The 25,770-nt window shown below is 47.7% G+C and overlaps 1 protein-coding gene across 1 annotated transcript in view; it reads right to left on the bottom strand.

Moving 5' to 3' along the window:
* Positions 1-22,555, bottom strand: part of BMP6 (bone morphogenetic protein 6) — a 96,060-nt gene extending 73,505 nt beyond the window's left edge. Inside the window, exon 1 of the mRNA XM_087763062.1 lies at positions 21,932-22,555. Within this exon, the coding sequence (XP_087619188.1) occupies positions 21,932-22,370 (439 nt within the window). The 5' untranslated portion in view covers positions 22,371-22,555. The remainder of the gene's footprint in view (positions 1-21,931) is intronic.
* Positions 22,556-25,770: the final 3,215 nt, after the last annotated feature.

The following is a 25,770-nucleotide window of genomic DNA, read 5'->3' as shown; positions in this document are numbered from 1 at the left end:
AGAACCTCCATATTTTATAGGGCTTTTTATGGTGCACTGGGACAGAAGTGAGATGACAGCCTAAAGCCAGCTCTTAATCAAATGCAGATTTACCTATGGAGCACAGACTGATGATTAGCAAGTTACATCAGAAAACAGCTGGGGAACCAAAAATGAGTCTTGGTGCTAACTAAACCTCAGCTCACCTGAATTTAAAATAAAACCCTTGAAGAAAAAGACTCTTTGGTTAGCCATCATTTTTTTATTACCGGTATGTGGGACACTCCCTGCTACAAATTCCTGCTTCTCTGGGTGGAGACTGATCACTTCTGAGCCATTTCTTCACTGAGTCTGAACCACCCACATCTACCAGGAAAATTTATTGTGATGAATAGACCTATTAATACCAGCTTCACCCCACCCTATACTGCTTCAGAGTATGGAAACTCAATGGATGTATCTGGTTTTGGTTAATATGCCATGACTCTTAAGTTTTACAATGGGAAGGCGGAGGAAACACATTATGTATTTTACTGTAGTATTTTGGCACGTTCTCCATAAAATGGAAAATTCAACCTATTAGGGATCCAATTTGCAGTCTTTACTTACCAAACCTTACATCTTTCTTCGCCTTTTTTCACAAAAATTATTTTCTCCTTCGTTCCTCGCCACTTTGCCAGGAGGAGCCAAGAGCGAGCCATAGGTTCTCCCAAGCTCCTGGTGGAAATCACATCTAAGAGGGCAAGGAGGGGACAACAGCACACAAGGCTTTCTATGGGAAAATCTTTCAGGCACAGTTCTGAATGTGGCATGGACTTGCTCTCACCTCGCCTTTAAAAGCTTGCCCACAGCTAACAGCTATCGACTTCAGAAATTAAATGCTGATTTAAAAAGTGAGGTTATTGCAACCTGAGGAAAACCCTACACAGGTGTCACTCAGAGGAAGACACCCACACAAAGGCAATGGCTTTGATTGCTGCACGTTTTCCTGCAATTACAAATCTCAAATTATGGAGCAAAGGAAGTAAAAAGAAGCGACACAGGACAACCGTGGTAACAACGGAGCCAAGTCCTAGAAGTGGGAGGAAGACACTGAACTGCTTCGATGACAAGGCAAAGAGTGGGCCCACTAAACCTAAGACGAGAGAAAGAAAACGCAATAGGCTTTCAAAGCACAAACACCTTGTTTGAAGTTTGTCTCCTCAGGAAAACCAAAGAGTGAATTTCCTCCTCCGTGGGTCAGCTGAGGCTGCTACAAGACAAGAGTCTATCACCACTGCCAGCACTTCACCAACACTGCTTTTGGACAGGGATGCCCAAGTGCAGGACCTTGGAGGGGCTCTGTATGGAAATCCTCTCAAAGTTACTTGTCTGTCTCCAAGCTGCTCAAAAATCTTATTTTTCTATGTTTGCCTGGCACTGCAGGAGATGCTTGAAAGCCACCTCCTCAGGGAACAGGGACTTCTTGGCAACACGTTCCACATGCTCATCATCACTAGCGTGACCGGGTCCCACCTCTCCCTCCCAGCAAAGCAACTTCCTAACTGCTTCGGCCACTCTCGCTCCTCCAGGTAGGAAGCAGTGAACACCAAACGCGGGGAAGGGCAGGAGGAGAGAGCAATGGTCCATCCTACGTTTCAGAGACCCCGGTGGGAGGAGAAGCAGCATTGCAATGACTCCACTTTCTCTAGCTCATCTGATAGTGTCATTAGCACAACTGGCTCCCAGCCACCAAAGTGATAAAAAGAGCAACTAGGTGCTTGTGAAGAATGATCAAATAAAACTTTAACGTCTGTATAAACAGAACAAAACATCTGGTGGGACAACTGCGGTCCAGCCACATGTATCGACAGCACCAGCGCTGCTCAGCGCCACTGCAGCAGGGAGAAGCCTTGAGATCAGGCTGGTTCCTCTGCAGACCCTGTAAACAGTTTTGGGCCGCTTCTTGGCAGAGCTCTTCCATTTATTTTACACTGCCGGCACTTGCCGGAGGGAACTATTGGGAGGCCCGTAAAAATCAAGTTTCCTCTCCTAGTGTCAACTGATGAAGTAGTCTTCGCTTCCTGACCTCAGTCATTGTATAGTGCTACCGCCTGCTGTTACAGAAAGTTGCTGTGTGACAGTAAGCAAGCTGACACCTAATTGTTAAATTCGACCAAGTGTTTTAATTAAGGGAAGAGTGTCTTTAAAATAAACTCTTCGAAGGGTTTGGCCCACGTTCAGGAAAGCACTTAAGTACAAGCCTTAGACTGTCCGTATTCAGGAAAGCACATGCTTAAGTGCTTTCCTGAATGCAGATATATTCCTGTCCTGGGGCCTTAAAAGTGCACTAAATAATAAAATTGATTGCAATTTGACTTCACTGTTTTCTTGAAATATTTATTTAGCCGCTTCTTTATTAAGAGTAGAGTTACTTAAATTTTGTATGTATTTAACAACCCTTACTGCTCGCTGATTGCATTCCAAGAGACAAAGTCTGTTAAGCTGTTTCAGTTAAACTCTAGAGTTTTTTCCCCATTATCATGAAACTGACTCATTTTCTTGAAAAATATCCCAATTAAACCAGTTACCCTGATACAGGGTACCCCCTGGCCGCATACCACTTGAAATAATTTTGCATGGAGTTGGAGATCTTTTTGAGTTCATTCTTAGTCGTACTTAACAAGTATATAAAGTCAAACTGTATCTAAACTGAAACTCGCATCTGGGGCCTTCACCGAACACTGATGTTCAGCCAGTGCTTCTCTGCATATATCAATATGCGCGTCATTATACCAGTATAGACGTCACGAGTCAGATCAAAAAGCCAAGTTTCAACAAAAGCAGATCCTTCCCGCCACAGCCAATACACAGTACCTGTGTTTTACATCTCTCACAAGCTACCTCCAACACCTTCTCGCTGTAAATTTTACATTTTCCTAAGAGAAAGCTGACAGTGTCGAGCAGGAGGGGAAGAGAGCGTGAGCGCAGTATGCACACATCCATGTGAAAAACTGGGAGAGGAGCTGGGGTGTGCTTTGTCCTACTTAACCACTGCCCCTGCAGCTCCTGAAATGGGAACCTGAAATTTGGGAAATGAGGCCAGAGGTGTCCAATTTATCAGTACTGCCAGAGCGCAATGAAGTGGGATGCGATCATTATTTTTCCCATGCTCGCTTGGCCCATAGTTATACTGTATTAGTCCTGTATTTCATGACTTACATCGATGGCCTGAGCCTTTTTTTCCATCGTCCTGTGAAGCATCAGAGATTGACCCCAGCTAGAGAAAGATCCTCAGCGCCTCTCATGGGGCAAGAGCCTGCAGGGTCCCAATTACTGAGTTACTGACAATCTCTCACATGCAAAGATGACACTGCAAAGGCGAAGACCAGCAAGGAAATTTTCCTCAAATCAAAGCAGCAGGGAGAGTTTGCGTGTTAGGTGTTTTCTCTTTCCTCTGTAACACTGAGGACAGTCCACGTCCCACCTGGGAGCATCACCTAACAGCTGCTGCACTGCTGTGAGGACCCAAGGCATCAGTGACACCACTGATCTCTCCTGCTCCCAGGCGCATCTCCCCCAGCAGCTTACAGCTGTAGGTACTGGTCTTTTACTTCTTTGCTCTTAATTTTTTTCCGGGGCAGCTAGCAGGAGCCCTGTGACCTGTGAGACATGAGGGAAAACTGGGCAGACAAAAAGCCTACAGCTTCGTTGCCTGTGATGGCTCTGAGGGTCCTTGCTAGTCCCAGCGTCAATTTACCTTTCTTGCTCAGATTTGGGCTTTTTGCATGCACCACAACTGCTAATGAAAGTACCAACTGTTATACCTTAGCTTACTACCTCTGCACTCCCAAGCACACACAGAAATGCCAAAGCAATGGAAAAACAGGACATTTAAGTGTATTCACATAACCTGCACAATATCCCAAAAAAGTTTTCAAAGGCTGGGAAAAAAACTGCAAGATGAATTGTCCTCTGGCTACACAGAGAAGCAGGTGAAAATATAGGTGTCCCAACTGTGACCAGCAGGTATGTAATTAAAGGAACACCACACGACAACAGGCACTTAATTTGTTCAGGTGGCAAGGTTAACAAAATAAGCTCAGGGAATGAATGCAGCACAAGCAGAATGACTTAAAAATGAAGAAAAAGCTGGTCAAGATGAATCATGCGCCTCAGTCAAATAAAGGAAAGTCTGCCTGCTTTAAACTCGATTGTAATTGGTTTCCCCTCACCTTCCAAAAATGTATTTAAAAAGAAAAACAGTGTTTATGGCGCAAGCTAAACCACAACCATTTTATTCATCTGTTGTTTCAGTTTTTCCTTAAGGCTTGCGTTCAAAGACAACCCAGAGCAGCCTACTCTCAGCAGCCTTTTAACACATACCGCATTTAACAAGAAAGAATAAAGAACATTACGATCAGGTTTCCCAGAAGAGGACATTGCAAGAAAAGCAGAACAGCATCATTTCCTCAGACTTCCCTCCCAGGTACCACCGGCTCACCCCTCACTCCGGCAGCTGCCCAGGGAGCTTGATGGGATGCCACCCAGGGACGCTCATGGGACCCCATGGACAAAAAGGCTTTTAAGATGGAGAGTATGCCTGTTTTCTCAGCTCCGTTGGCTGGTCTAATAAAGATGGCAAACCTCTTGCCCCTGTGAGCCTTGCCTCTTCCATGCAGCTCCATTCTTACAGCAACGCGGCGCTGTTACTAATGTTTACACAGGTCTGAATCATGCAAACTAGGAAAGATGGAATAAGAGGTAAAATAATGAAGAGCTGCATCAGCAAGAGCTGTGGTTTCATCCAGCTGAAAACATTATTTTTAGACAACTACAATCTCTGAGGCACCATCCTTCAAATTCATTTGCCTGCACAGGCGAGAGCCAGGACCCAGGCACGTACCCCTCTCTCTGGTCCAGTTCATTCCTCCTGCCCCCAGTGTCTCTCCTCTCCTCCATGCCCATGAAGTCAGGCGTGCGTAGCCAGCCCAAGTGATCGGCTGGACGTGACCCACCCACGACCGACTGCGGCATCTGCTCCACACTGGTGGGGTCTTCCAAATTTTGCTTGTGATTGTATCTGACATTGTAATGTTTTTTTTTTCAGGGGTTTTCCCCAGTTGTGCTTCACATTGACTTCAGCCTCAGATAACCAAGGCAGCTTTCACAGTCCATCTGCCTCAAAAAGCACTGCTATTTTTTTTCTCCTCAAGTACAGCTTTGGTTTATTCAACCAGAAAGAGCCGAAGTAGCAACATGCGCCCTTCGTGCCACACATAGCGACAGGCAAATACTCTGCAACCCAGCCAAAGACGGTTTGAATTGCTGGATAATTGACTTAAGATCTTGAACTGAAATCTAGGTTGGCAGATCATGTGCTATTCTGCTGAGGATTCCCCTCTTCCTCTGCCTTTCTTCTTTGCATCCCAGTCAGCCCGAACGCACTTGCGTGCTCGGGGGTGCCCTACCTGCAGCAGAGGACAAGGCAAAACCAATGGACAACTCTGCTACAGCGGCTCTGACACCGAGTGCCTGGCAGGTAGAGACAGGACAGCAATAAGGTGAGTCCCACCAGAAGACTAGCAGAGCACTGGCAAGGTTTTTTTGGATTCAAGAACAAGCTCTTGTCTCCATGAATTCCTGAAGTGACTCTTCCCTCCTCATCTTTGGGAGCTGATACTGACTTCAGGTAACTTCCCATGGGCAGGAGGGCAGTGGGACAAGACAACGTGTGACATGGAGACAAGCCGTGAATCCTAGGCAGGAGAGCGAGCATCTCCTTCCAGGCCGTTACAACCTGGGCTCAGTAGACAATCCCTAACCTCCAGTTTGGTTTTGTTTGTACTTGCTAAGCGCAGGTTTTGCTGTCCTTACTCCTCAAATAGCATCAGTGAAATCTACAGGACTCTTTGCAGACTACAGCCTTTTCTCTAGGTAACTGCTGCCTCTAGCACGAGGCTGTACTTTTCAGCAGGAGAAACACATCACAAAGCCACTGTTTGACATCAAAGCCTTCAAGGTTTCTTAATAGTCCTTCATATTCGTCTGTAGCTTTGTAGAATTTTAGAAAAGTTTGCTAATTTAAAAATAATGTGTTTGTTTAATCGTGACATCTCTCTCTCTTTTTTTAACTGCTGAGAGGACCTGCAGTACAAATCCAAGTTTTCTTCCACCTCAAGACTGGTACAGTTCAAAGCCAAGAATACATATGATGCTAGCTGGAAAATAAAGTGCCCTTGATTCCTAACTTTATTTTGGACAGTCCACTCCAAGTTATTAAAAGCCAAATTCAGTAGTGAGAAAATATATATAGCCTCAGCTGTTTTGTGTGGGTTTAAAGTAGTATTTGCTTTATGAGTAAGAGATTCAATAATGCATATATTTACATAAAAATAGTTTTGACATTTAAGTTAACTTCTTGCCAAGCTGGTGCAAAAATGGAAATGTAAAAAGCATAAGCACAGAAATAAGCCCCTATGCTGTAAGTCTGCTATTTACAGGTAATTTTTTTTTTCTTGGCAATAAGACCTGAACAGTATGTTTTATAGCACTAGACCTAGCCACTCTGAGTCAATTTAGTGTTTATGGAAAGTGCCAGACTGACAGTTCGAGAATTAAACTCTCCATGCCAGTGTATAGTTGAGTAGGGGTAGCGGCAAGGAGAGTTTCCAGAACCTGGGCCACTGATGAGCCCCGGTTGTGTTCTGCAGACACAACAAAATTCATGATAGCTCAGTCCAGTACAGAGCAATGCGAATGCCCAATTATTTCTCAAGCCCCAAGAGGCTTCTGAAGTGGGTGGCACCGCCACATGCCACGGGAGAGCGTGGAGGGCCCCAGATGGCTATGAAATGTCCGAAACTTTTAAACTGGAGCTGTTCAAAAGAAAAGGTCTATCTCATAGAGGATTTTAATATTACAAAGCAGATGTAGATTTGCAGGAGATAACCTGCCACTCTTGGGACTTCTAGGCAGCTTGTCAAGGCCTCTGGGACAGGACGAGTGGTGGAGAGCCAGGAGCTCACAGAGACCTGCCTTGCAAACTGCAGAGCCCGAAGCAAACCACGGAGGAGCCAGAACTTCTGTCTCAGCTTCACAACCTTCCAGCAACACACACGCAACCAAGCTGGCCAAAGACCAGGCAAATCGCCTGACAAAAGGCCTTCACAGGTACCACCACCGCAGCTTTGTCAAAAGCGAACCCTCCCATGGAGCACCTAGACCTTGTTAACTCAGCCATCCTCAACACATAATATATGTATGAGTGTGTTCACTGGAGGATTCCCTAACAACTCCTCCGATGATGAATCATACTTGGTGACATATAATTCCATCACATCCACTCTCCACTACTTTCCACGTGAACTATCTAGCTCCTTTAGCCTTCTCTTTTCTCAAAGCCAAGGAGGAAAAAGAAATCTCTAGTGCTTGGTTAGGACAGATGATGCACAATACGACGTCAAGCGCATTACTTAATTGCATTGTGGCGAGCCATAGGAGCCCTACTCTGCTAGATCTAGGGATGACCATGCAGCAGTCTCTGAATACTCGATGCGATGGACAGAGGAGGCTGGAAGCGGTCTTTTCTACTACAGTAACCAAGACCGTTCTTTACTTCTTTTTTTCCCCAGAGCAATTAGTCAGCCCAGGGATGTCAAAATACGTAACTGGGCCACAAGACAAATTACAGTGTAAGTGCTGCTGCTTTGCCAATGACCTAGCAGGCTTGGCCCTGAGGTTTCTCATGTTTGACACCTCATGTCCCTTGTTCAGTATTGCAGTACTTCTAAAGACATTTAATAAAGATGAAATGACAGGCAACCCTACCTGCATGGATCCTTCATATATATATATATATATAAACAAATAACAGCAAAGCCCGGATGACCAAACCGATGACATAATGGTATGAAAAAGAGAAATATAAAATACATACATATACATTCATTAAGCCTTTGGTCACCGATTCAGATCTTTTTGCAAGACTTCACAACAACTGGCTCATCAGTACTTAATACTCTGACTGTCTCAGCTGAATGGTCTGGCAATTAAAAAGCCATCTTTACATTCTAGTTACCCTACGGCATCATAAATAGATGAAAATATATAAACAGAAACAATTAATCAGAGCTGAAGATAGTCTTGATCCTTAGTGCAGCCCCATACGTTACATATTTTTTCTGCCGTGATCTCACTAGCAATGCATCACTGTTTTTAACCACTCTGAGCACTGATTCTACACTCAGCAGCTGTGTTTGTTTACAGGGCTAGAAATTAGCACAGGACAAATGGACTTCATCCAACTGAAATTTTTTTTGGCATTTTCCACTACACTTCACAATATATTGGTCCTCATAGTCCAATTATGTATTTGCCACTGACGCTGGCCAAGGAGAGTGCATAAGCAAAGATGATGCTCACTAATACTGCATGGGGATGCTTTTTATCGCTCCAAACGCAGGTTCCCTAATTACTAAGCACAGTTCAGACACTTGTAGCCAGGAAAGTCCACTACTGTATTGTCCATACTTTTCTCACTAGGAACGTAAAGAATGTCATCATAATCCATCCTGCGCTTTGCACTCTGCCAGTTCAGTAAGAGCAATGAAATGCAATGATATTTTCTACTTAAAGGGACCTGCCAGTGCCCTTCACACTTGTAACCAAGCTCTCAAAGCCAATTCCAAAAGACTGTAAACCAAACAAGTCAGCCCTAAAATCGTTTTCTATTTCAATATCCATATGCTTTTTCACAGACAGTTATTTAAAAACAAAAGAGCAGCCCTATGCCCCTACGCACTTTTCATCTCCTTGACCATTTCCCTAGCACTGAGTTGGGGGGTGCTTTGTTTTTCCCCTATCCCATTTCAGAATAAACAATTAAAGAGGAGTTACTGATTTCACCGGGACATGGCAGCGACTCCTGCCCTAGTTCTCACACACCTGAGGTAAATATAATTTTAAGTTTGCCCTAATTATTCAGAATATTTTTGTAAGCGACCCCTGTTTATGCTAGAATTCACACAACGGATAAACACAGCATGCATAAAGTTGTCATTTAGAGACTGTTTACGTCTTCCACGCTGCTAAAAATACCCCAGTTCCATCTTGTAAACCATATTATACAGCAACTACCAGTCTCCTGGGCTGCTACCGAATCCCAGGACTCAAACAATTTCTCCATGCAAATATCCTCAACTGTCTGTTAATTCACCAATAAACTCTCAACAGGCACCTCTCGGATCAAAACAAGGTTAAAAGCACTATGCCACTTCTTGAAATATATGTTTTCTTGGGGACCAAAAAAGCCCATTTCCAGGAAAATTTACAGGGCACTGCGTTTCTGAGGGACTGCTGCTCACTGTTTTTAACTTTGTTTCGTGCAACAAAGTCCGTATTTCTCCAATCATTTCAAATAATAGCGACGATGATGTTCTGACATCACAAGACGCATGAAGAACCCTGTCAAAGTAATGTATTGCACTTTGCCGTGTAATTATGTTGGAGCAGAGTGTTGGAAAACTTAGTATAATCATTAGCGAGCACTGAATGTTTTGATTGTCAGACAGGTTGTATATGATGCAAATATATGACTCAGAAATGATTTCACATAAACATTTTGGTAACAGTAATCTGACTCATAACCTCCAACATAGAAAATAACAAGCTGCACAAAACATCTGCGTGCTCCCAGCAACCCCAGCTTGTAGCAACCTTCGCGAGTCTCGCAGCACAGAGAAACCAGGGGGTCCCCTCCCCAAGGACCTGAAGCCAAGAGGTGCTGAAATCCACCTTCCCAAAAAGAGTCAAATCAGGAGTAAAAAAGGCCATCGTTCCCATCAGGGATCCCTGCAGGAGAGCTACGATAGTTTACACCGTCTGATAGTCTGCCCAGTGGGCATTGCTTGGTTTAGGTGCACATTTAGCAGGGATAAGAGAGGAGGAAAGGTTTGTTGTTATTCCACCCCAAAGCTTCACCGTGTGAAGTATGACACAATGCACAATTCATCTTCTATTTATTTTCTCATTCATTAGGAGATGGACAGCTTCTTTCATGGCCCCTTTCTGAAGACAAATGCGCAGTCTTGAGTGACAAGGAGGATTTACCGTCTGTTATTTCAGAGGAGGTTTGCCATGTTTATTCTGGAAAGTGCCATGAATTAATGAACTATCTCTTCAAGCCTCAGTGAGCCCGAGCTGCCAGCTCTCTGGCTGCCAGAAGCAACAGACTGTTTTGGGACCCCATAATTTTTTTTTTACTGAGACTAGTGATAGCAAAAGTATCAGGCGGACCCAATCCCAATAGCTCCTGAAACATAAAGGAGTCATTATACTGACTTTCAGCCGTTACACTGTATTTTTATTCAGAGTTTCTCAACAAAACTGTCAGTTAACTTAACTCAGCAGAACATCTGCTATTAGCTTCCCTGCAGCATGGACATCACTGAAAGACATTACCACGCTGCAGCATGGAAACTACCATTACCACGGAGGTTACCAAAACTCAACCAAACCTTTACTAGGCTCTCCAATAGTTTCAAGTGAAAAATGTAATAGCCTCTGACTGCTTTGTTTTTCCCATTCAGCTCCTCATGGATGCTAGCTTATGCCCACATACGAGAGCTGCGCTTCAACACACACATAAAGCCAGAGCCTGCCCACACGCTCGTGCTACCACCCACTGCACCCAGGTGTCTCCTAGGCCGTTCGATCAGAGACCCAAAAGGAAGAGCTGCTCTCTTGCAAAAGCCATCACTTAGGGCAAACGGTACATATCATACACAAATGGATGTCTGGTGAATATTTGTGTCCAGGTAGCACCCACGGAGATCGGAGGTGTTACCGATGTTGAGCTGTTTGCAAGCATGTCTGAGGAGCTGTGTCCCTAACGGAGTGTGGTTGCAGAAGGCACAGACTGTGCAACACCAGTAAGCAAGGTTCACAAGCGGGAAGGACTAAAGCCTAAGTCAAGTGAGAACTTGTGGTCTCAAGCTGACCGATGCTGCAACCTGAAGAAGGATGGGTTTCACTAAGTAAGACCCTACTGTTCCACCGACTCCATGAGCCACTTAGGCACCTGCCAGGACAGTAACATGGCGTGCGTTTTCGCGGTTAAATCGCAGGAGTGGAAGCAAGAATTTCAGGGACCTCATCACAGCCCACATCCAGTCGTGACCTCCGAGCCTCAGCTTAGCCATTTGGAAAATGAGTATAGTAGCAATTTATGTTTGTCAGAGCACGCTGTGAGACTTCAACGTTTATGAAGTGTTTTGAGGTCCCAGATAACAGACAGAGCAGTATCCTTACTTACTAGACGACGTAATGAGCATTACACGTCCCGCAGAATGGAATATTTTCGGACAGGACGGCTGCTACAATCATTAAAGTGTAAAAACTATCACATGCAAGAGACAAGACACAGACATCTCAGAGTGAAAATCTCTCTTGTAGTGTATTAAACAAACGTATTTTCTCTCCAGCTATCTTCCATAGCACAGTAAGTTGGAACTTCCTTAAATATGAGAACTTTTTTTTACATCTCCCTTTTTTCTTCACTCCCTTCCCCCTCTGCCTTTTTTTCTTTGTGTGTTAAAAAAAAAAAAAAAAGAAATTGAAAGGGCAAGCCAAGAGATTCACAATCACCAAAGCCTGCAGAACATACAGTGATTTTGGCAGGACATGCATGTTTATCCTTTTCATATGCTGTTTAAATTATTTTTATAAACAAGTCATTATCTTGCATAGCCACCGCTTGGTCCCTTTCATGTTGAAGACGTTTGATGTTACAATAATTAAGCAAAAGGGTCTGCATGCTTGAAATGTGGTCTCGGGATGATGGTTTGTGGGCAAGAGAGGCTGCTGCTTTTCTAAAACGAAGGGTTTCTTCCCCAAGCTTCGGCGTTCAAGTCAAGCACCTGGATTCTGTACTTGCAGATCAAACCTTTGTGTGGATATTCAAATACCAATTTCATACCAGGCTTAAATTTTAGAACTATGCTCCTACTATTTTGCACCAAAATTGGGCACAGCCTAGACACGCACTGCGGTGAGAAAAGCAGATTTAATAACCAGGACCACTTTCAAATTGATCCCATCAGTTCATCATAAAGTCGATACTTAAAAATAAGCACACTTCTCTCACTTATGTATGTAGCTGGGATTCAGGATTTTCTGCTTCTTTTGATATTTTAAAAGCCTGGCTTTGTATCTCTCCTCTCAGCATCTCCCTTGCTGACCACTAGAGAGATGCCCGAGATAGTTTTGATCCCTAATGTTCCACATGCCGGCAAGGACTGGGTGCACGACGGCGCCTGCACGCGACCCCTCTGCAGAACAGGACCCCGCGTCTGACCCTGCCATAAGGCAAGAAAGGTGAGGAGCAGGCTCGCGGAGAAGCCTCTCACTGCTTGCAAGCAAATGTGTTGAGGAACCTGGCTTGTCATCATGATGAAGACACAGGTATGTTAAAAGCTTGTAAGGCCTCTTTCCACACCAAGAAGCGTGTTTATCACAGCTGAGCTGGACCATACCACCAGCGCGGGCGTAAGAAGAGAAGAAACGTGAATGGGAAACCCATGGTAAGTGACAGAGAAAACGCTTCCTCCTTTTTTCCTGCAGAGCATCCGGCAATTAAAGACTGCCGCTTCAACCTCTGCTCATCTGGATTTGGCCAAAGGGAGCTTGCCCCTCTGCGACGCCTGGAATTAAAGCTCTAACCGCATCTCTATTCCCCAATACAGAGCCTTATTCCAGACACATTTAACATGGTTTGAAAAATACGGAAGTTAGGCTGCAGTAAGTGTTCATGTCCAAAAAACTTTTATTACAGGGTTTACAAAGCCAGCGGCAGTCAAGTCTTTTGCATCTTGTACATGCTTGTTACCGTTCAACAATTTTTCCAACTCATTTGGACAATCTTATTCCTTGTAGGAGGACGGGATTGACTGCTTACAGCTTTACTCTCCCGTATTTATCTCTTAAATGGTCTGGAAAGCCCAGGAGACACAAGGATGCAAGAAGGCACCTCTGTTTCACACCAAAACTACAGACCCTTTCCTCCCTCCAACACCTCTTGGCTTACGGGTGTGACTATCACAACCTGCCCACAAGCTCTAATCTGTTCTCATTTTTTAAATGCTCCTTGTTGCCTGGTGTGGAGCTAAACGCCTGTGCTTCAATAGACATTATGTCACCCCTTAGCCCTTGTACAAACAGAGTGTCTAATACCTTGACCCGTATGCACCATTCGAACGCAATGTGGTAAGTGACAAGATAAGAATACGGCATCTGCGCCTGCATACAGTAGTACACCTCACCATGAACATTTGTGTGCATGCTTTAACTACAGCATATTTTACAGCCTGCACTTGATAAAAGAAATTGCAGCTCTCCATTTGCCACTGGTAAGATTTCGGTTTGATCAAATACATCTTATTTACAAGGGGGCTTCAAATAGCCAATTCATACATCTTTCATACTGCAAACGACCACTAAAATACATGGAATAACACATCTTTGGAATACTGTTTGAAAAAAACTTTCTCATTTATTATCAGGAAATTTGACTTCTTCGGAACAAGTGTTAACACTGTCTCAATTAATTTGTAAAGCTATTCAAGCCATGAAGTACATCTGCATGCTGAGTATATTTCAAATACTGTGCTTCTGTTTTCATTTTCAAAATGTTTTTATTTATACACTAATATTTGACCTATGAATATTCCAAGTTTATATGGAGCCAGCTGTTCTAAATTCTGGTTATACTGAGCATTCATGCAAAACATCAGGTGATATCATTGGATATTTTTAAGGGGAAAGTTCATAGGGAAGCAGTTATGTATTCTTGCAATTAACACCACATTGGATCAAAACAGTCATGTCTAGCTCTCTGAAAATACAGCTACTGTTTTAGTTAGCAGAACACTTCGGCTCTGTCTACATTATCCTTTTTTGCCAAAAATTCCCACTGTTGCTACCACTGATTCAATTCTGTCATTGTGCTATGATGAACACTGCAACGTAAAATAAAAAGAGCTGCAGGCAGTGCTGTCAAATCTTTATGCCCTTAACAACAAAACAAAACATATCTCCTGCCACCACCAAAAAAAAAAACCCAAACCACCAAACAAACAAACAAACAAACAAAAAAAAAACCCTCACCCCAAAAATCCACCCAACGCTACAAGGCTGTTTCTTAGCCTGGGAGCCTAAGTAACTGAAAGCGCAGGAAATATCAGCCCCGATCCACAGCAGGTTTTACGAATCAAAGTCTAGTACGACATGTTAAACACTCCTGCAATCCCACGGGGCCTCAGTTTCTTTAATTAAGCTTTTTTCTCCTGCCACAGCGCTGCGGCAGCTGCAGCCCCGTGCCCTTCCCAAAGCCCCCGCCTTGGGAACCTGTCCTGGGTGCAAAGCATGGGGCCGCAGGGCCCTCCCAGGGGCGGGTGCCTCTTCGGGGTGCCGGCACCGGCCACCCCTGCTGCAAGCACTGCAGCCACGCAGGAGGTGGCAGGAGGCACCGCTCCTCCTCCTCTGCCAGCCACGACTGGAAAAATGGTGGAAAGAAGCAACCCACTGACCGTCTCTCATGCACGTCCCCTCACCCTCAGCATATCACAGTTGGAGAATCCCAGTCCCAAACGCCCTCTCCACACTTAGAATCACAGATGGTTTGGGCTAGAAGGGACCTTTGAAGACCACCTAGTCCAATGTCCCTGCCCTGGGCCGGGACATTTTTCACTAGACAAGGTTGCTCAAAGCACCTGACTTTGACCACTTCCAACAATGGGGCATCCACTGCTTCTCTAGGCAACCTGTTCCAGTGTCTTACTACCCTCAGCATAAAAAATTTCTTCCTTATATCCAATCTAAATCTACCCTCTTTCAGTTTAAAACCACTGCCCCATCAAACATGGAACCTCGGCGTGACCCAGCACTACTCTCCAAGAATCAGGCGCCTGAAGGAAGACTTTCTGGCCCTTAACCTCGGTCTCCCAGGCTCTGGAGTCTGATGCCTGCTAAAACCAATGGGAATCTCCCAACCACAAGCCCTTTTTCCATTCAGGTGATACTGTTTTCTATAGTGATGTGAAACAGAGAGCAATGGTCAAATGGGAATGCTAAATGATTAGCAGGTGGACTGTACTTAAGAGCATTACCGTTCATCTGCTGAGACACAGCAGAAACACATGATGGGACCGTGTGTCCCGAGTAACTCGTACCTTCCTCTAACCCCCCCCACAAATTAGCAATGATGCAAGATGACTTAAAAAGAATCATGCCTCCGTGGCATGGAAAGTCTAAACACCACCCTCCTTCCTCCTAAATCACAAACACCACTTAGAAGTTTATATTTAAAACTACGAGAGGAGCATCACCGCCGCGATGCGCCGGGCTAGACCCAGCAAGGACCTGCAGCTCCTCAGCAGAGGCGCAAGGCTGAAGCAAGAAGTCCCTGCCAGAGCTCAGCGCAAGCCATACACAACAGAGCTGCCCAAGGGATTTTCTGATGAAGCCATGTTCAGCTGGAAGAAAACTGCCAGAAGAAAACCTTTTTATAAAAAGCAGTTTGGTTTCAACTTTGTCTGAGGAGAAGAACTAGGAAGAGCTGCTTTTATATTTACAAACAAACAAAACCCACACCTGGGTTTGTATTTCAAAATGCAACTTTTTAATTATTTATACACATAAAATTTAACTCTCATCAATCAAGACTCCTCTGGCAATACCAACTTTTTACAATTACAATCACTTTTTGTTGTTGTTGTTGTTGTTGTAAGTAGGACTTCCACGTTTTACCCAAATTCAAGACAGCGTAAATTTTCAAGCTCTGAAAAGCTTTCACAAGACAGAAAATAGTCCTGCTAATGCCGCACAGTCTGGTTCCAGCAGCTTAGTCCAGATGACACATAGACCTGGATAAACTGCTTACACAAACGTCACCCCCCACTCATTTCCACAGTGCACATTTTGAACAGCAGCTTCTCCGGGAGCCACGCATCTTCCAGGGCTCCTGGCCAACGGCAGAAGGATGGCTGTAGTCCCTCAAATTCAGAGTCCGGAGGAGCTAAGGACTTCTAGAAGCAACGCCAGGCAGAGAGCAATCAAAGGACCATGGCGGACGGTCTCCCTTTCTTTAATCGTGTCGTCAGTCAGCTGCGCGCTAGCAGGCAGCTCGCAAGCAACGACTGCTTCAAGGAGATGACATCAACGAGGACCTTGAGCTGCATCAGCTGAACAGCAAACGTAAGGCTGCTCTCCGACACTTGGGATCTGTCTTGGCATCGAAGCCCAGTATACAAGTTTTGGCAGAAGTCAGTAAATTCACTCCAATCATCGGCTTCATCATTTCTAATACTGGCCTGCTCTGGACACACGTGGAGGACACTGCTCGCATGCCGAGAGCGCGAGGCTTTACACAGCCAGCTGGCAGCACAGCCAGATCCGCAGCATCACACACTCCAGTTATTCCCTGTGAGTAGATGTCTTGACCTTTACAACATGTGGCCAAGAGTATAAACAGATGGGATGACAGTATGAATGGTACAGTCCTGTCAATATAATCACGCAACGTCCCTGATACATCTTGGTTGCCTCATTTCATATCCCCCGACACCAAGCATGATACCAGGAGAAAGACAGGTGGGCTGATCGAACGCTTCAGATGAAAAAATTCACCTGCTCTAGAAATGCAGGTGGGGACACTGGAGCCCCGCTTCCTTCCCATGAAAAGCCATGTGGAGCGAAGGCATATTGCTTGCGCCTAAGCGCTTGCCATGGATTTGTGCAAGATCATTCCTAGAAGGAAATCTGGTAGGTGACAGCTGCCAAAAAGATGAAAAGCCTGTTTGGAAGACATCACATCCGTAAGTCGCTGCTTTATAGGCAAGGGGAGAGAGAGCATTTGTGCAGCGAGTCCTACGCTGATCTCTGAGCAACTCCCTTGCACTGAAAGGGAGCACCTTTGCCCCAGCAGATACTTGAAGTCTTGCAGGGAAGACGGGGATTGCCTGGGCTTTGGGGATTCAAAGATAAAAGAGGCTTTTCACCATGGTCCCAACTTGAATCACGTGGAAGAGCTTCAGGGCTGCCTGCAAGACTGCCTGGCAAACAGCTGGGTTTCCCCTCAAGCTTTTGCCTGAAGTCCTCCCAAGAGACCTGTGTGTCCTGTGACAAAGGGGAAAACCCTCTCTCCAAAAGTACAGAGATACGGTGAATCCATGCTGTTAGCCTGCTACGAAAAGGCAGGACACTGTGGATAACCAGGCACCACACCCCAAAAGCACACTTTCTACAGTCCTTATCCCTGGAGGGTTTGATGGGGTCAGACTTTTCCTGCACAGCTATCCAGCCGTCAACAGCCCCAGATTTGGGTCACAGCAGAAACCCACAAAGACTGTCACTGGATTCCTTGGTTTTTCTTGTGGGAAGCCCGTGGCTTTTTTCCCTTGGTGCAGATGCCAGGACAGAAAGGCACAAAAGGCATGGGTGAGGACCAGATAAGCTTCTTCCCCATTTTGACACAGGATTGCTCCACAGCACCTTCCATTATTCAGGGAGTAATTCCGGCCACAGTTAAAAGTAGCAAAGTCTTCGAGAGTCTCGTTTCTGCTGCCACACACGGCACACGCTACTCTCTAAAGACCTCACGCAGTGAAACAGGGGCTGAAGAGCAGCTCCCCTTCACATCAGCACTGATGAGCCAGAGGAGACCAGCGACACTTCAGATCTGCCACAGCCCCCGGTCCCAGCCTGCAGCTTGGTTTGAGCGGTGACTCCTCCTGGGTTGTGGGAGAAGGGGTTTGTTGTGAGGAGCTCGATACGTCTTTTGCTGAAACGGCCTTGGCAACAAAATACAGGGATGCAACAAAATACAGGTATGCTTGCCTGCACCGAGCTGTCAATCCAGCATCACTGCCTCAAAGAAGGATCTCCACACCAACCCTGGGTTGTTTTGCGAGGAGAAAGAGGAGATAACCCCATCTGGTGCCACGAGGAAGGTACATTAGTCGAAGAGGAAATGTTAACAGATGTTACTTTCCCAACAGCACTGTGTCAAGACATGCCAGTGCCACATTTATACCAAGGATGCTCCCGAAGAGCAGCTGAACAGTTTCACGAGGACACCCGTTGGCCCACTACGCCCCCACCAACCCCGGCACCACAACCCTGCTGTGCAGCTATTCCCTGGGCACCAAAGTTTGGTACCCTGCTTAGTCTGATAAATCCCAAATAGAGAGATCTAAAACCCAGATGTTTCCATCTGTGTGAGATATCCAGACTTCCTACGTGGGACATGGAAAGAAACAGGCATTTTTTGGGTGCCTCATCCTAGTGAAAACACCTGAAACAGACACTTTTAGGATCATTTTCCCAAAATAGGGACCAGGTTTACCGAGCATAGATGATATTTTCTGTCAAATTATTTTTTGGTATCTGACCTGATAAATTAAATTTATTATCTAAATTATCTGAACCGGTTTATATCTTATGTGTGTTTTTACTTGTAATGGGAACAAACACTTATTTCTACTCCCCGATACTGCCCTCTGGGTGCTTTATAAAACAAAGTGCTAAGCATCTCCTAGAAACCCTGGACATTCGAAGTTCCCCTACAGGCAGCCCCTCTGGGAATTATCACCCACACCTTGCAAGTCCATACTACAGTGCAGACACCACTAGGTAGCCAACATAAATCCCAGACTCTACACTTTGAAGACTGATGTTTCTTGTCCTCCCTGTGAGACAGCAACTCGCTGCGTCTGGAGAACCTCCACGCCTCTGTGCCCCTGTTTTTTAGTTTTTAATTTTAAAAAAAAAAAAAAAAAAAGAAACTGTCTCCCAGGACATCACCTTTGAGCCTGGGACAAGCCTGTGCTGCCTGAATAATCCAAGACCTCACCAAAGTCCCTCAGCTTTGCAAGACCTCGACAAGGAGGACTTGTACACTGAGCAGATATGGAAACATAGCCCCTTCCCCAGACAGAAAACATACCTGCTCTATCCCCAGACCAGAGGAACACCTATGTTGGTCAGGAAGGGCTGGAGCACTGCACATTTAAAAATCAGCAGTGACTACAAGCTACTGACTCTTTTTGGGCTGCAGGGCTGGAAAAATAAAATGCCCTTTTAAAAGAACATCCACACCTGCAAACTTCCATGACAAAGCAGGACTTCTCCACACAGCTGACCTAGATGACGGCTTTCCAGCACAAGGAGATGTGTCATCAAATGTTTGCCCGGCTCTGGGCTGCAGCAGCAGCAGTATCAGCACCCGAAGGCAGGTCACGGCGGCCGCCCGCACTGACTTCAGACCCACGTGGCCGCACGTATCTTCAAGGCAACCTGCACCATGTAATACCGTACGCTCCTGGTCCCGAGAGAACAGCAAGGGCCCCTCACATCTCTTTGGTAGCTGCCCCTTCAGTAATGGAAAGATGAGTCTTTAAGGTCGAACAGGGACAAAGCTCTTCAGACGCCAATTTTAACCAAGCAGAAGTTATTACAGGTCTGATCTCATGAAAAAAAACCCAAATAAAATAATTCTGGCAATGTCTGCTTCTAAGGAGACTCCAGCTGTGGGTTTTGAGGGTTGCTTGGCATACGCTTCGTTGGAATAGTCAGTGTCCTTGAGGTCAGGGAGTCTTTCCTTTCCGCTGCGAGCCCACCATCTCCTCCTGCATTTTCTAGACCACCTCTGATAAGCTCCTTTGATCCATCAGAGGCTGGCTTTCTCCCATCATACCTTCAGTTTCTATATTGAAATATAACCTTAGGCTTCCTCTAGTTTTCAGGCAGGAATTATAATTTACTGGAAAAGTAAATGTCAATACACATGTGAAAGACCCCCAAAAACCCCTGCCATGTCAGAGGAGCCACAGAAAACAGCCAAACAGCTGTTCGGTCTCAGCCCATCGATTTGCCAACCCTCTGGTAACAAATAATCACGTTAAATGACATTATGGTTTATGACTTGGAACTTGGAAGTCGATGAGAAATTTCTGCAGTTAATTCGTACTTCCTGAGACTCATAACTAGCATTTCAATCACGCTGTTTTACTACGTTACATGAATAATTTACCTTGTTGTTACATAAGTGTCTAGATCCAAATTATCAGAAGTGATCTGAATCATATCTGTGTTTTATTTTCAAAAGAAACACGGATTTTCAGGTCTACTGTCTAATACTGCTCTCCTGGCGCTTTATAAAGCAGGGGACTAAATACCTATAACCTAGGAACCGCCCAGCCCCTTGCAAGCACCTTACCCCGCATCCTTTAAATAAAACGTGCGATGGGGATTGCTTACAGACAGCTACAACCTACCTCCTAGTACAGGTCCTGAAAGTCCCCAAGGCAGCAGCTCTGTGCGCTCAAAGGACAGAGAGGTTTGCGGAGGCTGGGAGGGGAGAAGCGCAGCAAAAGCAGAAGGAGCTGCCCTTTGGACTCGAAACCCGTACAGCATTCCCGCCTCCCAGGGTCCGAGCTAGACACGGGGCACGCTGGCTTCGTTGACGGACGGTTTCAGGATGTCTCAACGAAAAGCATCAGAGCTCTGAGATGGCAGCACCACCTCAACACCCTCAAGCTAATTTTAAACGAGACGGCCGAGAGCCTGACAGCTATACACGCAGTACGCGGAGCCGACGGGGCTCTGCCCCGCTGCACGTGCCGCGTACCCCACACAGCTCAGCTGCGCCCGCAGGAGTTGCAGTCACCTCAATTTCAACGCAGACAAATCCTTCAACAAACATTCGCAGCGCGAGGGGGGCACCTCTGACCCACCGCGCCTCTTCCACCAGCTACAAAAATCACCCAGCCCTGGGGACTTGAGCTAAACTTGTTCTGAATGCGGACGCCGCGGAACAAAGCTGTTGAGCCCATCTACCAGTGCCGGCAGCTGAGAGGAATTTCCCGCCGCAGCGACATATCACTGCTCTAGATAAGGAAACGCACAACTATTTGTATTTTTTTTTTTTTAAAAACAGGACAAGCTGTTCACAGGTGTCGTCGTTCTGGAGCACAGCTCTGGAAGCACTAGTGAAAAGATGCAGTTTTCAGCCGACTGGCGAAGACACTTGAGCTTCACAGGAATTCCCTAAAAAAAGGAACTGCAAGTTGCCAACCGAAATATTTTCATTCTCCACATTAGGCTGAATCTAATTACACTGTTTCCTTGTAATTGCAGTCTAGTATTCAGGGCTCCTTCCAGTAAAAAGCTTAATGGCTTTCCCACTGAAATGCCCACCTCGGAGCCCTTCACATCAGAAGAAGAGGCTGACAGCACGATTGGTTTGAAGAGCAGGTTGACGTCTAACAGAACTTATTTCAAGATTTCCACGTGATACAGATTTTTATCACAATCCCAGACTCAATCACCAGAATATCCTACACGGAGTCACATATTCATCATCCCGCTAGCTCAGACCCCCTCAAAACAAAAAAAAAAAAGGGGGGGGGGAGGGGGGAGACAGGACACCACGGGGTAGGACGGGACACACTTTGCTCCAGCCCCAAAGCCATCTGTGCCCTGCCGGACCCTGCCCGGAGCGAACGCAACTGGCGCTCGGCGTGGCCCCAGCTCTGCTGCCCAGGAACCAGAGCCGGGCGGGCTTAACCCCGGACGACGGGCTCTGACCGCTAGCGTCGGAACGAGGACAAAAGGACTATTAAAAACAATGATAATAATAATAATAATACACGCTTTTCTTTTTTGTCCCGCTCGGGTTTTGCGTTCTGGGGCACAGGTTTTTTTTTTTTTTTACCGTTTGCGAGACGGACGGGAGGCTCTGTCCTCGGCCGAAGCGAGCCGCCCGCCTGGCCCAACCCGGCGCAGCCCACGGCGGGTCCCGCCGGCAGCCCCCCGCGGACCGCCGCCCCCGGCCCCGCCGCGCTCCCCGGCCGCGGCCGCCTCCCCTCCCCGGGGAAGGCGCGTCGGCGGGCCGGGCTCCGCGCCCCCCGGCACTCACCCAGGTTGACGAAGCTCATGACCATGTCGGCGTCGTTGAGGAAGGCGCTGTCCTGCGAGCTGGGCAGCGGCGGCGGCGGGGCGGGGGGCGGCGGGCGGCCGCCCCGCTCCGCGCCCGCGCTGCCCTCCGCGCCCTCGGCCAGGGCGTGGTAGAGGTCCAGCATGAAGCGCGGCGCCGCCGTCAGGCGCCCCGGCGGCGGGGCCGGCGGCTCCCGCGGCAGGGGCCGGGGGCGGTGGGGCAGCCCCAGCACCGAGAGGATCTCCCGCTGCATCTCCCGCTTTTCGTGCGACTTCAGCCGCCGGTAGAGGAAGCCCGAGGCGGCGGCGGCGGCGGGCGGCGGCGGCTCCCCGCCCTCCGCGGGCAGCGCGGGCTCCGCGGGGCGGCAGGCGCCGCTCAGCAGCGCCCAGCAGCAGCACAGCCAGGCCAGCCGCCGCGGCATGGCGCTCGGCCGGGCGGAGGCAGGCGAAGGTCCCCGCTTCCCCCTCTCCCCGGGGGTTCCCCGCCGCCCTCCAGCCCTGCCCCCCCGCGGCGGCGGCTATCGCCCGGGCCGGCGGGGGGCAGCCAGGCCAGAGGGGCTCAGCGCTCGCCCCCGCCGCCACGCATGGCGGCCCGCGGGGCACCGCGCTGCAGGCCCCCCCCCGCCGCCGCCGCTCAGGTGCGGCGGGGCCGCCCGCGGCCGCTCAGTTCGCCATGCCCCTGCCCGGGGGCGCCGCGGGGTCTGCGTGTGGGGGGGAAGGAGGAGGAGGAGGAGGAAGAAGAAGAAGAAGAGCAGCAAACTTTCCCCCCCCTGCCAGGGAGCGAGCGAGCGAGCGAGCGAGCGGCTCCTGCGGCTGCAGCCCCGGTCCCCGCGGGCTGGCCGGAGCGGGGCCGCTGGCGGCGAAGGCAAATCACCAGCGCGCCCGCCTCTCGGCGGGGCGGGCGGCCGCTCCTCCGGGGCGGGGAGCGGGCGAGGGCGCAGGTAGCGCGGCCCCGCGGGGGCGGGCGGCGGCGGCGCAGGTTGGGAAGCGCCGGCCCCGTCGGTTGTCCCCGGTTTGCCGGGCTGGAGCGGCGCCCCGCAACATAGCGGCGCCGGCCGCCTCCGCCTCGCGTCCCTGCCGGCTTCTGTCTTTGCCAAAGAAGGGCTTCGGCCACCCCTCCTGCCCCCAGCCCTTACAGGACGGAGGTTATGTGTCCTGGCAATAGGCGGAGTGCCACCTATTCCAAATCTGAAAAAGCCCTGCAGTTCATTTTAACGGGTTAACGCTTTTCTTCTGGAATTCCTTGCGAAACAGAGGATGGAGCATGGGTAACTGGCCAGGTACAGGTACCCCCCACCAGCCCTGATCGATGAAGTCCCGATCCGCATCTGCATACTGCGAAACGGGTTATACTGCTGTAGAAGAACATACCCATTCCGACGGTAAAGGTCTAAGGTTGCAGCTCTGATTTCAGCTCTTTCATGAAAGAGAAGGAACCCCACCACCCAACACTCTCATAACAACAGTTAGGTTGAGCGAGAACCAGCTCCTCCATATGCTGATCCCTGACTTCATGGATCTTGCTCGGGTTGGATGAGTAAATCCAGGCTAGCCCTGCTGAAATCAGAGCAATTGCTCTAGGTTTGAACTGGGATAATTTCATAGGAGTTGGCCCCGAGAATAATATCTGGACCATTTGAAGTCACTGGCAAAATTTCCATTAACTTTATTAGAATCAGAATCTGGCAATAAGATCATATTCAGTTTCCCAGAGACACAGCTGAGAATATTCAAGGCAGAATACGTTCTTTTCAGAAGCGGAGGTTACACCGAGCGTTCACTTAGGTGAAAGCAAGGTTACAGATGGGTGTTTTAACTGCACCAGTCAAGGAACACCGTAATACCGCGTATTTAAAAGCTTGTTTTGGAAGGAAAATAGGCATCTTTACAGAGACTTGAGCGTAGATACCACGGGGGTGGAGAGGGAAGGGTATGGAAATTGCTTTTGCTACTGTCCCGGGTTTTTTTCCGTTTGTGAAGGTCCTCAGAATTTGAAAGTGACCCTCACTTGCACGTGACACGCGTGTGACAGCACGGACCCAACGCGCTCCTTTTGCTATACTGGACGCCGCTACCTTCATGCAAGAGAGACCTCTTTGACATCTGTGTCATCCCGTAAGGACTGGGGAAGGCAACGTCCAGGGAAACTTTTGTACTGCTGATTAGTTTATCCACTTTTCTCAGCTTAGAGCAGTGCGGCTCATTTGATTAAACGGGGAGAGGAGGGCTCAATCCCAGAGAGGAGGTGAGCAACACCCTCTCCTTCTGCGAGGCGGCGTGGGATCCCGCTGGGAAAACCCAGGCTCGCGCGAGGAGAGCCCGGCGCACAAGCTCTCCTGCGTCCCTCTCAGCCCACCAAGGAGGCATTTTGTAGCCACCTTCGGAGGGACGTTTGGAGGCTGGGAGGAAGCGCGGGAGCCCTGCCGTGGGCGAGGGAGATTCCCCAGGCGGGTACTTATCCCGCAGGTGGTGAGGGACGAGCGCAGCCACTTCTGCGCCATTCACTGCCCAGCCTCTGCGCCTGTTGGGACGTAGTTCGTGCCGCTGTCTCCAGCCTCCGCTTCCTGTTTTGACAGCGACAGAGGGAAGTGTCCCATTGCTACGGTCATCTCTGGAGAGTGAACCCTGCCATCCCAAGCGTCCCTTGCTCTTCTGGAAGTCGGGCAGAGATGGGGCACGTTTAGCAACAGGCGGCGTTAAACTCCAGGGCAGCTGTTAGGCGTTTCTGCTTCTCTGATGTTCAAATGCGTATCACCTATATGTTTTTACTCTGAAAGAAAAATATTTGAAATATTGCCATTTGCATAGGGGTTACTGCAATAAATAGCAGCTGTAATAACAGTTGGCAGCATTTGGGCATCTGAGTTTGATGCAGCCTGGGGACAGGGACACACAGCAAACCTTCCAGTACTTCCCTGTTAAGTTACCTTATTCTTGAGGTAAGCTCCCGTGTGTTCCTAGGAAGCTAAGACCCTCCTTAGGAAGTCATTGCACCTTTTGTTAAGTTCAGCTTCAGTCTTCCACTTTTTTCAGCAGTGCTTCCCAGAGATGTACGCTACTTATCCCTGGAAACGCCTCTCACGTGTAGATATGTGCGCTTTACTGTGGGTTTCAGCTCACGTTATCAGACCTGGGAAAGTCACTGCGTCACTCAGCAACTCGCTGAGGGGTGAAAGAATTAAGTCTTCTTACAGAGGTCACTTACAGCGACAGATTTCAGATATCCCTGCCATCTGAAAGGGCAAGTTTCTGCAGAGGATTTTAAGACTTCGGAGGAGAGCTGAATACCTAAGTCTCTGCAGGAGTGCAAAGGCTCTGTATTCAGCAACTGCTGCAGGCTGACACACAAGTTTTAAGAGTTAATTAAACATATATTGTAATGCTACCGGCAGAATTTTTGGCTTGCCAAGGAGCCTTCGTAGCATATCCACCATCCAAAACTCTGCGGTAACATGTACTTTCACTCAAACTTTCCTTTCACTGTCGTTATCTTCAAAAACGCTATGGATACAGGCTCCCGAGTGTCGTTCAGGTTATCAGATTTCCCTGCTCATGACGGACATCTGGTGGCCGAGTGGAGAAACTCGGGTCTGTTCCTGGAAGTTTCCCTCGTTGGCAAGTTAGCAATAAAACCTTTTTTCCTTTTCTCTAAAAAAAAAAAAAACAAAAAACAAAAAAACCAACAAACCCCAAACCACTAATAATTCAAAGAGGTCTCCTACCTCCCCCAGAAAAATCCTTGTTTAATTTTCTGCCCTTAAGCCAAACTTCAGTCTGTATTCAAAAACCTGCACCTGCTGAATGCTTCACGGGGAACGTATT

Source organism: Nipponia nippon, unplaced genomic scaffold, assembly GCF_047370975.1.
Source record: "Nipponia nippon isolate SJK-2023a ecotype South Korea unplaced genomic scaffold, ASM4737097v1 scaffold_1, whole genome shotgun sequence".
Classification (NCBI taxonomy): Eukaryota; Metazoa; Chordata; class Aves; order Pelecaniformes; family Threskiornithidae; genus Nipponia; species Nipponia nippon.
The sequence above is the reverse complement of the archived record's forward strand: the minus strand, read 5'-3'. Positions and strand labels throughout refer to the sequence as shown.